General features: G+C 39.2%; 1 protein-coding gene across 1 annotated transcript in view; it reads left to right on the top strand.

Moving 5' to 3' along the window:
* The window catches only part of LOC140756944 (uncharacterized), a 104,236-nt gene extending 89,071 nt beyond the window's left edge, over window positions 1-15,165 (top strand). The window contains exons 27-38 of the mRNA XM_073092484.1: window positions 1,019-1,202; window positions 2,549-2,729; window positions 3,310-3,379; window positions 3,769-3,915; window positions 4,338-4,421; window positions 5,227-5,349; window positions 6,626-6,735; window positions 7,186-7,319; window positions 7,834-7,985; window positions 8,997-9,123; window positions 13,047-13,117; window positions 13,536-15,165. Coding sequence (XP_072948585.1) covers window positions 1,019-1,202; window positions 2,549-2,729; window positions 3,310-3,379; window positions 3,769-3,915; window positions 4,338-4,421; window positions 5,227-5,349; window positions 6,626-6,735; window positions 7,186-7,319; window positions 7,834-7,985; window positions 8,997-9,123; window positions 13,047-13,117; window positions 13,536-13,651 — 1,499 coding nt within the window. The 3' untranslated portion in view covers window positions 13,652-15,165. The remainder of the gene's footprint in view (window positions 1-1,018; window positions 1,203-2,548; window positions 2,730-3,309; window positions 3,380-3,768; window positions 3,916-4,337; window positions 4,422-5,226; window positions 5,350-6,625; window positions 6,736-7,185; window positions 7,320-7,833; window positions 7,986-8,996; window positions 9,124-13,046; window positions 13,118-13,535) is intronic.
* The last annotated feature ends 656 nt before the right edge of the window (window positions 15,166-15,821 follow it).

Below are 15,821 nucleotides of genomic sequence, written 5' to 3' on the forward strand. Positions count from 1 at the left end.
TTAAAAAATAAGCAATTAAAGCATTTATTAGGTTAAAATACTAAGTGAAGTGGATAAAGTTAATTTTATAATTAGTCAAGTACCGACAATAGCTGCAGGTCAACAACAAACTATAGTACGACCAAATAAGAAGACATCATTCAGGAACTATAGTAAATCACCATCAACAACAAAACATATAATGGGTGTTTCAATTACGTCTGCGAGCCTTCCTGGGTGGAATTACATTTGTCTTGTGTGTGGTAGTTCTCGGCGACGAGTCTTGAGTCCCCTCTGCACAATCTGGACTAGTAGGAAATTGAGATGTCAGCTTCTGGAGATCACCCATGGACTCGATTTTCCGCCTAGATTTATCGGGAAGGATGATGCATATCTTCCCTTCGGCCGTCCAGCACTGTCTAGTGCCAAAATGGTTGCGGGCAGCCATAAAGACTTGGTGCCGTGACTTGGTCAGGAACTCCGAGATAGTAATGCCGGTACCTTTCAATGCAGTTTTACTATCCCAGACTAGATGCCTATGTTCCACATCATGAAATCTTATAAGCACCGGCCTAGTCTTAGTCTGTGAGGCACCCAGACGATGGCAAACTTGTACTTTCCTATATTATAACATTTAAAATCGTTTTTTGATAGTTTTTTTTTAATTGCAATATTTATTTGCTTGTAAAATTCGCTCGCATTTTTTCCTAAATGCATCAAACATATAACTTAAAAAAAAAATTGGTTTATTATGTTCAACCTCAGGTACGAATTTAATCCTATCTGGGGTTGATTATAGATGTCTATGGGCGGCGGTAGTCGTTTACCTTCAGGTTCAACCTCAGGTACGAATTTAATCCTATCTGGGATTGATTACAGATGTCTATGGGCGACGGTAGTCACTTAAAATCAGGTGGACTGCATGCTCGCATGCTCGCTATATTAAAAAAGAGCAATGTATTCTGTAGAAGCTTTACCCAGGTGTATAAATAAATGTTTTATTATTAATTTTTACGTCTTCTTTCTTCTTCTGACTAAGGTCACGTGGAAGTATGCGAGGCGTTACTCGAAGCTGGAGCTAAAGTGGACGAAGCTGATAACGATGGCAAGGGGGCGTTGATGTTAGCAGCTCAGGAGGGACACACGAGACTGGCGTCACTGTTGATAGACGAGTGGGGAGCGCCTGTTGAACAGCGGGCTCATGATGGGAAGACCGCGCTGAGGTAAGGGGAAGTGGGGGATGTTGGGGGAAGTGGGGGATATGGGGAGAATGTGGGGGATATGTTGGGGGCGTGGGAGGTGAGCTTTGGGGGAGTTGGGGCCACGTTTTGAGGAGTGGGGGATGTTGGGAGGATTGGGGGATATGTCGGGGGAGTGGGATACGTTGCGGGATGACAGAGTCAACTTACCCTGATGATGATCCGTTTTGGAGCGAAACACGTTTTGGTGGTGGTATGTATGGTGGTGTATATATTTAATTTTTGCATCTGCACGCATCCTTTGAGGGAGGGAGGGTGGTGGCTGCATGGTTTAAAATATATACCATCATACATATTTGTAGCGGATTGATGCGAAGAAGTTTTAATCTTAACTTAATAGGGAATGTGGGGAAACATCGGGACATTGAGGAAGTGGGGTGGATAGGCTGGGGTAGTAGGACAAGACGTTGGCGAAAGTAGACGAAGCCGGTAATGATCACAAGGGAGCGTTGATGTTAGCAGCACAAGAGGGTCACACGAGACTGGCGTCACTGTTGATAGACGAATGGGGAGCGCCCGTGGAGCAGCGGGTGCACGATGGGAAGACCGCGCTCAGGTGAGGGAGTGGGGGATGTTGGGGGAAGTGGGGGATGCAGGGAGAGTATGGGGGGCACGTTGGGGGTGTGGAGGGTGAGCTTTGGGGGAGTTCGGGCAACGTTTTGAGGCGTAGGGGATGTTGGGAGGATTGGGGGATATGTTGGGGGAGTGTGGGACGTTGGGGGATGACAGTGTAAGTAGGGTGGACAGGCTGGGGCAGTAGGACACATGTTGGCGAAAGTAGACGAAGCCGATAACGACGGCAAGGGAGTGTTGATGTTGGCAGCACAGGAGGGACACACGAGACTCGCGTCACTGTTGATAGACGAGAGGAGAGCGCCCGTTGAACAGCGGGCGCATGGTAGGAAGATGGGTGGGAATGGGGGGTAAGTCGGGGTTACAGGGAGAGTATGGGGGATATGTTGGGGATATGCTGGGTGTGCGCTGGGGGAGTTATGGCCACATTTCAAAAAGTTGGGGATGTTGGGAGGAGAGGGGTACATGTTGGGGAAGCGGTAGGAAATGTTGGAGGAGTAAGGCGTATTTAGATAGGTTATTAGTGGGGGTATACGTGGATTGGGAGATCCGGAGTGGCGCTTCGGGTGAAATGGGTAAACGTTCGGGGAAGTAAGGGGACATGAGGGAGTGGCGCGACACACAGGGAGGTAGTGGGGGGCCGTGGGGGAGGTGTTGGGATATTGGATGTCCAGTAGATATTGAGTTTTGGTTTTCGAGTCTTATTTTAATTTTTTACCATACTTGTTATTCTTCAGGTTGGCGGCACTCGAGGGCCAGTTCGAGACGGTAGCGGCGCTAGTGTCGCGCGGTGCACACGTCGACGCGTGTGACGCTGATAGGAGGACAACACTATATGTACTGGCGTTGGACAACCGGTTGGCCATGGCCGCGCACCTGTTGGCCGCCAACGCCAGCGTTCACTGCTGCGACGCCGAGGTTGGTGTTGGTTTTGGTATTGGTGTTGGTCGCAGTGTTGGCGGCCACCGCGCTGAGGCGACCGGCTTAGAAAGTTGTACAACTACCCAATTTAATTTCAACATTGGTTATTGGAACAAACGTTGGTCGTAAACAACGAACACTGGCTGTCCCATTGTTTTTGATGTGAAACATCTATAGCCGCACGTAAAACCGATTTCTGGCGTGGCGACGCGTCGCCACGCTATACGATGGTATATATATACAGTCTATATGCAGTAGTGTGTACGGTGTGGCGACGCGTCGCCATGCGCAATCGAATTCAGTAAATAGTCATCGTTATCTGGAAAAAAATCGTAATATTTTATTTTATCATTATGACATATTTAGTTCCTATCACAATATGTTCTTTTCTGCATATTACTTTTACAAAATAATGTCGATGTTTCACATCTGCCAGGCGTCCCGTGATGGCTCACATTTTTTTATAATAGACAATAACAGCAGTAACCAACCACCTAAAATGTAAAATGTAAATAAAAAATAATAATTCAAGTAATAATTATAAAATAATTTTAATTTGCAATTATGTGTTCTTCAGGGTCGAACGCCACTCCACGTGTCCGCGTGGCAGGGTCACACTGAAATGGTCAACTTGCTCATCAAAGTTGGTAAGAAATACTATTAATATTATACAGTCTACTAACTTGCATGAATTGTATTGAAGCTGTATAAAGCTAAAAAAAAATTTGCATGCCTTATTGCAATGTATTGGGTAACTTTCTTACCTGTTGAAAGAAATAAAATTATAATAATGTACTATTTGAAATTATATACAGATTTTTTTACTCTGTATTAAATTATTTTAAATTTTAGATCAACATTTGTTAAAAATGTCGTTTCAACATATTTCTAAAATTTCCTTTATAATTTTGCTCAAAGATTGGTTCAATATTCTCCAATTGTCCAATATCTCTACAGAATTTGTTTCAAATATTTGTGCCAACGTGCCCAATATTGGTGCCAACTTTCACCCAAACTTTCACGTGCCTACCACCAGGTGGCGCGGATGTGGACGGTCGTGATCGTTGCATGCGAACAGCTTTACACGCGGCCGCTTGGAGAGGAAGGGCCGCGGCGTTAAGGGCCCTATTGCAGCACGGCGCTTCGCCCTCCGCCGTCTGCACGCAGGGCGCTACGCCCCTCGGTGAGACATCTATATGTATAGCTACTTAATTTGCGTCCTTTGACGCGTTTGGTAAAGAGATTAGAGTGAAAGAGTATTTTTAGTGTGGGGCGGAGTTACGCGCGACGATGTAACACACAATTTATTTGTTTTATATATTTAATGTTACAATTTTATTTAAATAATAACATTTCATTGTATTACATTTTACTATATTAAGTACATTTCTTAAGTTATTACGTACATAATAAACATTACATTTTATTCATGTATTGTGAATTGTAAACTCGTTCTATACTTCGATATAAAAAAACTATTAAGAAAATATTTATTATGTTTGTTATTTATTGTTTGTTCGGTAAATTTTAATAGTACGAGTAATTTTCAGTATTTCTTTTTATTTTTTTCTAATTTTGTTATAACTTCTCGATGTGCTATTGCAGGTATAGCAGCGCAAGAGGGCCACGAGGAGTGTGTGTTATGGTTGCTGCAACACGGCGCCGATCCGCTACAGGCCGATCACTGCGGTAAGTCATTCGTTCATAACTTCATACATTCATTCGATCATTTGAACTGTTTTCGTTCTTTTGTTATTTTTTGTGACTTTTCTTAATGATACTACGGATACGACGGCTACTATCAAATTCAAATTATTCATTGCCTAAAAATGGGTAGATACTATTGATCGACGGTAATAGAATAGGTTCGCCAAATTCCACCTGTCAAGGCATGCAATTTATCTAAAGTACAATCATTCATTCATTTTAATAAAACGGATTCCAATAATTAATTAATTAGAATATAAAATGTCAAAAACGTAATATCTAGATAATGTCAGTATATAGTCACAATCCAGTTAAAATTTAGCCATTATTATTACAATACATATATCAATAGTCATAGATTACACAATATTGTAATAATGATTATGACTGTTACCTATAGATATTTGTAATCAAGCTCAGTTAGTTTAGATTTTCCTTCCTGAGGTCGGCCACAGACGCGCCTGTGGACTAAGCTGGAATGCCTCGGAAAAATATGTCCCCTTTGCCACATCTTTCAAATTAGAACACATCCACTTTTAAAATTGCTGTTATGAGGCAGAAATAGGTGTGGTGGTGCCATCGGAGTCGAACCATCGAAGGTTCTACCACTCTTAAAGCCCTTTCATTACACTAATATACAACGCATGTAATGAAAGATCTGAGACTTTTATCACAAGTAATAAAAAGCTGTACAGGTACCCCAAACCGTTGTATATTATCAGTATTATCACCCATTTTGTGGGCTGAAACATATATATCTCAACTTTTTTATTTATGCACCCCCCAGGTCGCACCCCGGCGAAGGTGGCGTGGAGGGCGGGGCACGCGAACATCTGCCGCCTGCTGGAGCGCTGGGCGGCGCCCTCCGCCCCCGGGCCTGATGAGCTCAGCGTGAAGCCGCCCAGGCCAGGTAGGAGGAAAAATAAGTGAGGGTAGAGTCCAAGCCAAATTGCTAGTCCACTCTGAATATACAGGGTGAATTTTTCAAACGGGCCTTCAAGGCCAAATCCGAACCTATAAGGATTAGCGAAAAATGCTGAAAGGAGTTACGAGGCCGATTTTGATAAAAACTAAAACTGCATCATTAGTTTTTTAAAATACCTTTTTCCTTAGCCGGGAATCGAACGAGTTCATTATGAAAAAAAAAAACAACCTCTATATTATCCAACTAGCTGACACAGCAAACTTTGTACCGCCTCAAAATCTATTTATCAAATATATTTCATATAAAATACAGCCAATGTTACTCGTGGATAATGTAGCTTTCGAATGGTGAAATAATTTTTAAAATCGGTCCAGTAGTTTTTGAGCCTATTCATTACAACGAAACAAACAAAGTTTTCCTCTTTATAATATTAGTGTAGTCTAAGATTGGTCTATTTTTGATACTTGTTTATAATCTGTATGGTATAGTTTTCCATTCTCGACTTTTTAGGTCGGTAAATTCTGAAGCCCCCGCCCTGACACTCTCAGGGAGAAGGAGATTCAGTTTCCCCAATAAATATATTATTCCCTAAAATTTTTGATAATATAGTGTTGGTGTGAATAGCGGCTTTTTTCTGTATAATGTATATAATGTGTATATAATATTTGAGTCTAATCTATTGCAATATTTATGTAAACTTTTGGCTATTATTCCAGTGGTTCCTATTATTATTGGTATGACGGTGGTGGGTGTTTTCCAAAGTCTAGTTATTTCATTGTTAAGTGGGTGATATTTACTTAATTTTTCTATTTCTTTGGCTCCGATGTTATAATCTGATGGAATTGAGACGTCTATTAAATAAGCATGACTTTCTAGTTTATTAATGTAAATTATATCTGGTGTATTGTGTGAAATTGTTTTGTCAGTTTGTACCGTCATCTCCGACATCAGCTTAGCTGTTTCATTTTCTATTACTTGGGGTTGTGTTATAAAGTGACTTATTTCGGGCCGATTTTAATATGTAGTGATGGCGATAGTTTGTCCAACGCGACCGATATCGGCGGTTTATTTTGTTCGATCGATATCGATGTGTGACGTCAGTGTATGGACAAGTTCTGACGTGCCGTCGTCGTCGGACGTGTTTTATATTGTTGGTGGTGCCGCCGGAGTCGAACCACAAAGGGTTCTACTACCTTCACTTAGGTTTAAAAATACTCATAAATGCCAAAGAATCGAATAAATACCTAATATTTCCTTGCAGCGTCACCGGAGTACAAGCGACGCAGCGTCCACAGTTCGAACTCGACTAAGTCGTCGTCGAATCTCACCGGCGGTTCGAACAAGTCTCACGAGCACGAAGAACATGATAAGGTACGTATTAAATATTAAATTACTAAAAGATAATTTAGTAAAAGTAATTATTTTTATTTTAAATTTGTATTTTATTTATTATATTGGTATAAAATTACATCTGTGACAGTAGATATCGCGATGATTTCTATGGTGTTATACAGGGTGAACTTTTCAAATGGGCCTTTTGGACCAAATCTGAAATTATAAGGAATAGCGAAAAATGCTGAAAGGAGGCTCGAGGCCGTTGTGACAAAACTGCATTATTCGATATTTTTTATTTATATTCCTAGCCGGGAATCGAATGAGTTCATTCTGAAACAAAAAAACATCCTGTGCCATCGTATAGTGTCGCTTATAAGTATTACAATCTCGGAAACAATTGTAATATCTACAACTAGATTACTTAAAATTTTCAAATGGCACTTTTGTAAAATTAACCTGTGTATAAAAGGTTTTTTTCTTTTACAGGCTAGTCGCTCAACCCAAAACCACTCCCTATCGTTCGCGCAGCAGGTGGCCCGCTGCGGCCGCAGTCGACGGGACAAGGAGAGAGACGAGCCCATACCGGAACACCAGGCGGTGGAGAAGGATGCCAAGTTGAGGTTAGTGCGTGAAAAAAGTTCTTGTTTCTGGTATGGTTGGTTGGTAATAACCTTTTACTGGTTAATTGTTTTTATTCTAATAACGATTAAATGGTATTGGTAATGATAATGGTATACATGATTCTAACGACGATTGAGTGGTATTGGTAATGGTATAGAATACGCGCAGCCCTAGTGGCTGCTGGTCACGTACTAACTTATGTTAATAAAACTAATTTAAAGAAAGCGATTGCGCGTCAATTGCACCTATGCAAAAACATGTAAGCGCTGATCTGTTCGATTGTGCAAATCCGAACATTGTGTGTGTGTGTGTGTGTGTGTGTGTGTGTGTGTGTGTGTGTGTGTGTGTGTGTGTGTGTGTGTGTGTGTGTGTGTGTGTGTGTGTGTGTGTGTGTGCGCGTGTGCGCGTGTGTGCGCGTGTGTGCGTGTGTGTGCGCGTGAGAGCGCGCGTGCCAGCGTGCATATGCGTATGTGAACAACCTCGAAGTATATACCTTTGTGTGTCTCTTTTCAGGAGCTACCTGGCGAACGAGCGAGACGGCGAGCTCCGCGGCTACGCGCGCGAGCGGGACAGGAGACGCGAGCGTCGCCACGGCGCCGTCAGCCCGCTGTACGCGTCGCCGCCGCGCAGCCCCAGCGAGCGGAGCGCCTCGCCGCCGCGACCAGGTGGGTGTGACGTCAGCGCGGGGCGGCGCGTGACGTCAGCCGCTGTACGCGTCGCCGCCGCGCAGCCCCAGCGAGCGGAGCGCCTCGCCGCCGCGACCAGGTGGGTGTGACGTCAGCCGCTGTACGCGTCGCCGCCGCGCAGCCCCAGCGAGCGGAGCGCCTCGCCGCCGCGACCAGGTGGGTGTGACGTCAGCCGCTGTACGCGTCGCCGCCGCGCAGCCCCAGCGAGCGGAGCGCCTCGCCGCCGCGACCAGGTGGGTGTGACGTCAGCCGCTGTACGCGTCGCCGCCGCGCAGCCCCAGCGAGCGGAGCGCCTCGCCGCCGCGACCAGGTGGGTGTGACGTCAGCCGCTGTACGCGTCGCCGCCGCGCAGCCCCAGCGAGCGGGCGTCGCTGTGGACAAAGTTTGTGACGTCAGCAGGAGCCGTGGACTGAGGGACGTCAGCGGGGCGTTTACATCAGCGAGAAAGTAAAATGAGCATAATAGGTAACTACAGCACCACCTCTGACGAGGCGAGACAAATGTGATCGGGTTAGTGTATCTAGCGACACTAAAAATATATGCAATAAAAACATACGACAGACAGACAAATGGCACGAAAAAGCTGCTGACGTCACGAATGTCAGGGTCTCGTTCACTATCCATCTTCGAAGATTCCAAGGAAAACGCAGGAGATAATCTTCTTCGATTTATTCAACGTTAAGGAGGTCCGAATGCTTCGACGGCTCGAACAAGAATGCTCGCTACCGGCGGGCGCTCGGCCTTTTTTAACAAGATCATAACATCTGTTTATTGATACTAAAACATTTCAGATTAGTCAAACATCTCTAGAATTCACTAAAAATTACTAATATAATAATCAAACGATTTTCAATCATTAATCAAATTAAATAAAACAAGCATTTTCGGCAAGGTGTTTTCTTAAATACACGGTTCCCGCCGACACACATGAAAAAAAGTTCCTCGTTAATTATTTATTAACATCTAAATAATATTTATTTCTGATTCCAGCGGGCTCCCAACCGACCAGCCTGACGACAGTGCAACCAGTGTTGACGGACACACATTTCAACAGGGACACGCACATGCGCATCATACTCGGACGGGACAGCAAACCGGCGCACGAGCGGGCCGACAGGTGAGTTGCTCGCGGTAGCTCACGGTAGCTCATGGTTGCTCACTGATGGCCATGATGGGATGTAATATTCTAGATTGGTTTATGATGATTTGTCTAGCAGTGATTCTATTTTGAGTTGCTCATAGTTGCCCACTGCTGGCATGGTTGGGAATGAAGTGAAGACTGGTGTATGATGATTTGTCTACCAATGGTTGTCTTTTTTGGGTTGCCCACTGCTGGACATATTGGGAATTTATATCTAAGATTGGTTTATGATGTTTTGTCTTCAGTGTCTAGCATTGGTTTTCTATTTTGAGTTGCCCACTTTTGCCCAATATCGGACATGGTTGACTGAATGAACTGTTGCGACCTCCTGCTACTCGTCTAAAGATGGCGCTACGAGTATTCCGAATCACGCTAACGAAGTTTTCTAAATATCTTACATTTAGATACAAGCTCCGAAAATGAGAGTGTCGGAGAACGGCCGCTCCCCTCCCGACGCCAAAGAACTATGTAGTCTACATAAGGGTTGTTCTACGATGTTTTGTCTTCCATGCCCAGCAGTGGGCTTCTATTTTTTGTATTTTCTTTGTTAATAATTAGATGTTTGTTTGTTATATGTTGTACGCTAGAATTGTGTAATCGAGCCAAATTTTAATAATTTTATTTTTCGATATTCATCATTCATAAACAAGGTTTACTTCTGCCACAAAAATAAAAAGATATTTTAAGACATTCCATCAAATTTATATTACATATCTTTGCAAAGGAGTTTTATTTTTAAAATGTTATCTTTAATTTGAATTAATAATTTTAAGTTATAAAATTGAGTCTTAAGAGAAAGTTTAAATCCTAAAATTTTACCTTTAATATTGGACTAGCAGACGAGCATACAGTCCACCGGATGGTGAGTGGCTGCTGCGGATTACTGCTGTATAGACATCTGTAATCAATCCCAGTTAAGATTAGATATTCATCCCTACGATCACAGATGTGCCGCTACCCCTGGGGACTAAGCTGGAACGCCTCGGAACGTATGTCTCCCTTATCACACCCTTCAAACCAGAACACAGCAGCGCGTAACACTGCTGTTATGAGGCACAAATAAGTGTGGCGGTGGTGTCGCCGGAGTCGAACCACAAAGGGTACTACCACCTTTAAAAGATATCTATAAGACTCAAAGAAAGTGAGTCCACTTATAGCGTCAAAATTATAAAATTATATACTGATTTATGAACTCGTTTTAAATAATACTAAATTAAAATTTGGCTCTAATAAGCTTGTATGCCTGCTTTGTCCTATAACCTCATATATATCTATATATACATGTATAAAATATATGTTGTACGTATGTCCGTATGTGCTTGTGAACTGTAGTTTGGCGGCGAGCGCGGCACTTTGCAAGAGGCTAGTGGGAGGGATCGGGCGAGCGAGAGGGAAGATACTAAAACGAACGTGAGTGACAAGGACGGGCGCGGACTTGCATTGAGCCAATTCTAAAATTATAAAGCACAGATCGTTTGATGGCTTTTACGCAATAATTTTATGAAGAATTATTTTAAAAGTGGTCGAATTTTTCGACTCCGGCGGCACCACTGTCACACTTATTTCTGCCTAATAACAGCAGTGTTACGCGCTGCTGTGTTCTGGTTCCAAGGGTGTGGTAAGGGAGATATACTTGAACTTATTCGAGGCGTTCCAGCTTAGTCCTCAGAGGTAACGGCACATCTGTGGCCGACCGCAGTTAGAATTCTAATCCTATCTATGGTTGATTACAGATGCCCATACGGCATTAGCACTTACCATCAGGTGGACTGCATGCTCGTCTGCTACTAGTTAAACTCAAGCTTTTTTAATTACGAGCACAAAATTATAATACTTAAAAAAATGAGTTTATTATTAACTGCACGATAATGTCTTGGTATTAAGTTTAAGATATAAAATTGAAAATAGATTGATGTGTGTGTCTTCATTGGATGAAAATAAAGGAATGATGGTGATGTTGGAAAATGCATGCGCTTCGCTATTTCTTTGAAAGGTGGTAAGAGATAAAAATAGGTAGAGGGCGCTTGTACAGTACATAATGAACTATAGCTAGCAGCTGTCTTGATTTTAGCCTTTCTCTGACCGTGCCGCACATGTGGTCCCTTTAATTTTCACAAAAATAGTATTCTTTTAGAAAATCAGTCTTTTTTCTTCGAATCAAGGATGGTTTGAATTGACTTTGATAAATGACATGGCGTTCTTTGTCCGTTCATTTCCGGGACCTTGTATAACCCTAATACACCTCGGACCCCTAAGTAGATAAACAGACAGACAGACAAAAGGTCAATGAACCCAAAATTACTATTCAATATTAACATATTGAAAGTAGATCTTATTAGGAAAATGATTTTGTTGCAAAAGGTTTATATAGCTGATTTTTTAACAACTAATAAACGATTATAACAGAGGCCTATACTCATCTAGAGGTCCTTAATATAAACGAACAAACATGACCCACACAATATAAATATATATATAATAAATATTAAATGACATTAGTAATAACATATTAGAAATGTATAATTTAAAAAAAATATTATAGGAAATCGACGAATGTGACATAACTGACACTAACAATAATAATATACAGGGTGAATTTTTAAAACGGGCCTTCAGGGCCAAATCCGAAACTATAAGGATTAGCGAAAAATGCTGAAAGGAGTTACGAGGCCGATTTTGATAAAAACTAAAACTGCATCATTAGTTTTTTAAAATATATTTTTCCCTAGCCGGGAATCGAACGAGTTCATTTTTAAAAAAAATACACCCTCTATATTATTCCACCATCTGATAGTGTCGCTTATAAGGATCAAATTCTGGGAAGTAATGTTGTGTGACAAATTAAAGGAAAAGGAAAATTTTGAAGAAAATACTTATTTTTCCATACATTGCCATACTAATCCTTAAGGATTATACATAACAAATGATTTATGTGTAATTCTTTAGAAACATACGTAAGTCATACCATTGAAGAATTTGTTGGTTAATCAACTAATTATTCGATGTTATAACCGTGACATACGGCTTAGTATGAGTAAGTAATAGTTTGGCAAGCAAATTACCGCCGTTTTTAGGATTTATTTTTTAATAAAAATAGATAAGTGATTAAATAGTAAATTGTTATTGTTTGTTGTTTATAACTACGTTTCAATATCACTCGGATTTGACTTGAAAAAAACATTCTCGCAAATTGTCAATTTTACATCAGTATTAAACGAAACTCCGCCCATAGCAAGTTAAATCTATTATAATGGTCCTAAAAGTAACCTTAACTAAGTCGGACATAAAAATATAAATTCTTGAAGAACAAAACGTCCATTTCGAATGATTTGAAACATTGAGCCAAAAAATTATTAATACGCGAAATGTTTAAATTGATGAATGGCGGGAACTTAACTGCCAAATTAATATAAAAAAAATATGTATTTACTTCAAATTGAGGCTTTTCCTTTAGTTTGTCATTTATCATTACTTCCCAGATTTTGATCCTTATAAGCAACACTATCATATAGTGGAATAATATAGAGGGTGTATTTTTTTTCAAAATGAACTCGTTCGATTTCCGGCTAGGGAAAAAGTTATTTTAAAAAAGTAATGATGCAGTTTTAGTTTGTATCAAAATCGGCCTCGTAACTCCTCTCAGCATTTTTCGCTAATCCTTATAGTTTCGGATTTGGCCCTGAAGGCCCGTTTTAAAAATTCACCCTGTATATATAATGTAACTTGACAATTTTTTAAGAATGTAAACAGACTTATATAAACGGAATAAATAGGCTTTTTTTTATTTATTAAACGATTATAAGTGTGGTTATTTAAATATTTTAAGTACAGCTTAGTGTATGTAAGAAATGTAAGTATGTGTAATAAATATTAAAAGTATTTTTTTGTTTGTTGAACAGTAAAAACAAGAGGAACGGGATAGTGACGAATCCGGCGATGCGATTGGTAGCCAACGTTAGGAATGGACTTGGTGAGTATATTCCTCTATAACAAAGATTATAAAAATGTGACGAACAATGATGTTTAAAGTAATGATTGTAATGAACTGATATATTTTTCTATATTTAAATATTTATTTTTATTATGAATTAGAGAATTGGCTTACATGTTAACTTATATCTACTCTCATCTTATAAAATCTATGTTAACTATGTTGTATAACGCCTTCAGTTTACGGATTTAAATGAGTTTAAAAAATCAATATAAAATTCTCATCTTATAAAATATAATCTTTTCTTTGTTATATATAGCCCTCCGCTTACGGATTTAAAGGAGTTTAAAAAATCGATATAAAATTCAATTCTTTTTCGGAGAGAAGCTTCGTGCCCAGAACGTATCTCTTATTTTATTATTTTTTATGTCTTGACAATAACTTTTAACATTAATAGACAACGCAGCAGCCAACATTCGTCGCACTGGCGTTGCGTTGGCAGCGAGCGCCAGTTCCGCGAACCCAGCGGTTAAGACCAACGCGTTCCAATGGCGGAAGGAAACGCCGCTGTAACTAAACAATGCCCACGATGTGGACGATAGACTCAGTGCGGATACACGCCGAAATGTATTCTGTGGTGATGTGAATACACGCGAACACGACTTGGATAATGTATTCTTAGGTGATATGAATACATGCAAACACGACTTGGATGATGTAGTGAGGAGTGACGTCATTAGTGGTAAAAATACAAACCGTCATGTATTTTTTGGTGATGTTGTGAATACACGCAACGTCAACTTGAATACAATCGCGAGGAGTAATGTTGATAGTTGTAAGAATACAAACCGAAATGTATTTTTAGGTGATATTAACAATACATGCAAACACGACAACTTGTATGATGTAGAAAAGAGTAACATTGATAGTGGTAATACTAATACACGCAAAAACAACTTCAATGATATATTCTTAGGTGATATTGTGAACAAACACGACAATCTGAACGAAAACGTGACAAGTAGCGTCAATAGTGGTAAAAATACAAGCCGAAATGTATTCTTAGCTGATGTGAATACACGCAAACACAACTTGAATGATATCGTAAGGAGTAATGTTAAATGTATACACGGGTTCGTGAGTGATGTCGTCGAAAATGTGAAGAATACGTTCGTGAATGTTGGTACGCCTAAACGTGTTAATGTGTTTAACAAATTTGTGAGTTGCTATAATGGGAATGTGAAAAACACATTTCATACATTTGATAAATGCAAATATGTTAAAAATACAAAAGAAATTGATAAAGATGTCGTTGAACACATCAATACGAACGAATTTGCAAATAATTTGTGCAAAAATGTAAGCAAATCGTGTGAAAATCTTAATAATACAACTAAAAATATACATAGATACGAAAACGTCGAAAATATAAACAAATTAATGAACGTTATGTATGAAAACGTTAAGCACTTGTCAACACATGAACTCGTCAACGATATTTATGAGAATGTTAACAGCATGCACGAAATTATGAATCATATGTACGAAAATGTGCATCACACACACGGTTTGGTTAGCAGCATGTATGAAAACATCAATAATATTTACGAAAACGTCAACAATACACACGGAAATACATACAATACATACGAAAACGTAAAAATACAAGACCTAATCGATAATGTGTACGAAAATGTATTGAGTTCACACGATAACCTGTCGAATGTTTGTAATGTTTACGAGAATTTGAATAATATTTACGCAAATGTTAACAGTATTTACGGTAATTTGAACCATACGTATGAGAATGTTAATCATATTTACGAAAACGTGAACAATACGTATGAGAATGTTAAACATATTTACGAGAATGTAAACAATACAGTTGGAAATGTAAAACATAGGTATGAAAATGTAAACTATATGGATGAAAATGAAATGTAAGTCAATATTGAGGTTAATTTTTTACGTTTTTGGGTATAATTTTTGGGTTATTTTCTATAATACAACGATAACTAAATAAAAAATATAATTTTGGAATCATATATTTCAATTATGTTTTAATATGAAAATTGACATTTTAATTTTTTTTTGTTATACAATTTTAAAATTGTAATTTTCATTACAATAAGTCAAAAATAAATATTGATTAAGCTGTATTGAGTATAAGTAAATAATAATTGATCTTCATTTATATAAATTGTGGTTACATCCATTGATAGCAGAAATATGAATATATAAAAGAAAGTGTTGATAAAAAAAATGTTTCTATGTTGTGTATGTACATAACTTTAAATAAAACAAAAAAAAATGATAAGTAAATGTGAATTAAAAACGAGACACCAAAATTAATATAAAAAAAAGATAAGTAAAAATGGTAAAACATGGCTTGAATTGATACTGGGCAATTTTAGATTTGAATTATGAAGGGACATTATGAAAAATATTGAATTGGGAATTTTGACTTTATGATAAACGTTAAATTTGACTAAAAATGACTAAGATAGAGATTTTTTGTAAGAAAATGTTAGAACGTGTTTAGAAAAAATATGGATGTAATAGGAAATATGTATATTGAATAATTAATTAATTATGAAAAATGTATTAATTATCGATTATGATTATTTAAATACAATTTCAAGTAGATATATTATTTTCCATTTGAAATGGGGTAGTGGCGCACCTGTGGCTGACCTCAGGTATGAATCTAATGCTATCTGGGGTTGATTACAGATGCCCATGG

This window comes from Epargyreus clarus, unplaced genomic scaffold (assembly GCF_041222505.1).
Source record: "Epargyreus clarus isolate Ecla_fem2 unplaced genomic scaffold, WU_Ecla_fem_2.2 ptg000036l, whole genome shotgun sequence".
Classification (NCBI taxonomy): Eukaryota; Metazoa; Arthropoda; class Insecta; order Lepidoptera; family Hesperiidae; genus Epargyreus; species Epargyreus clarus.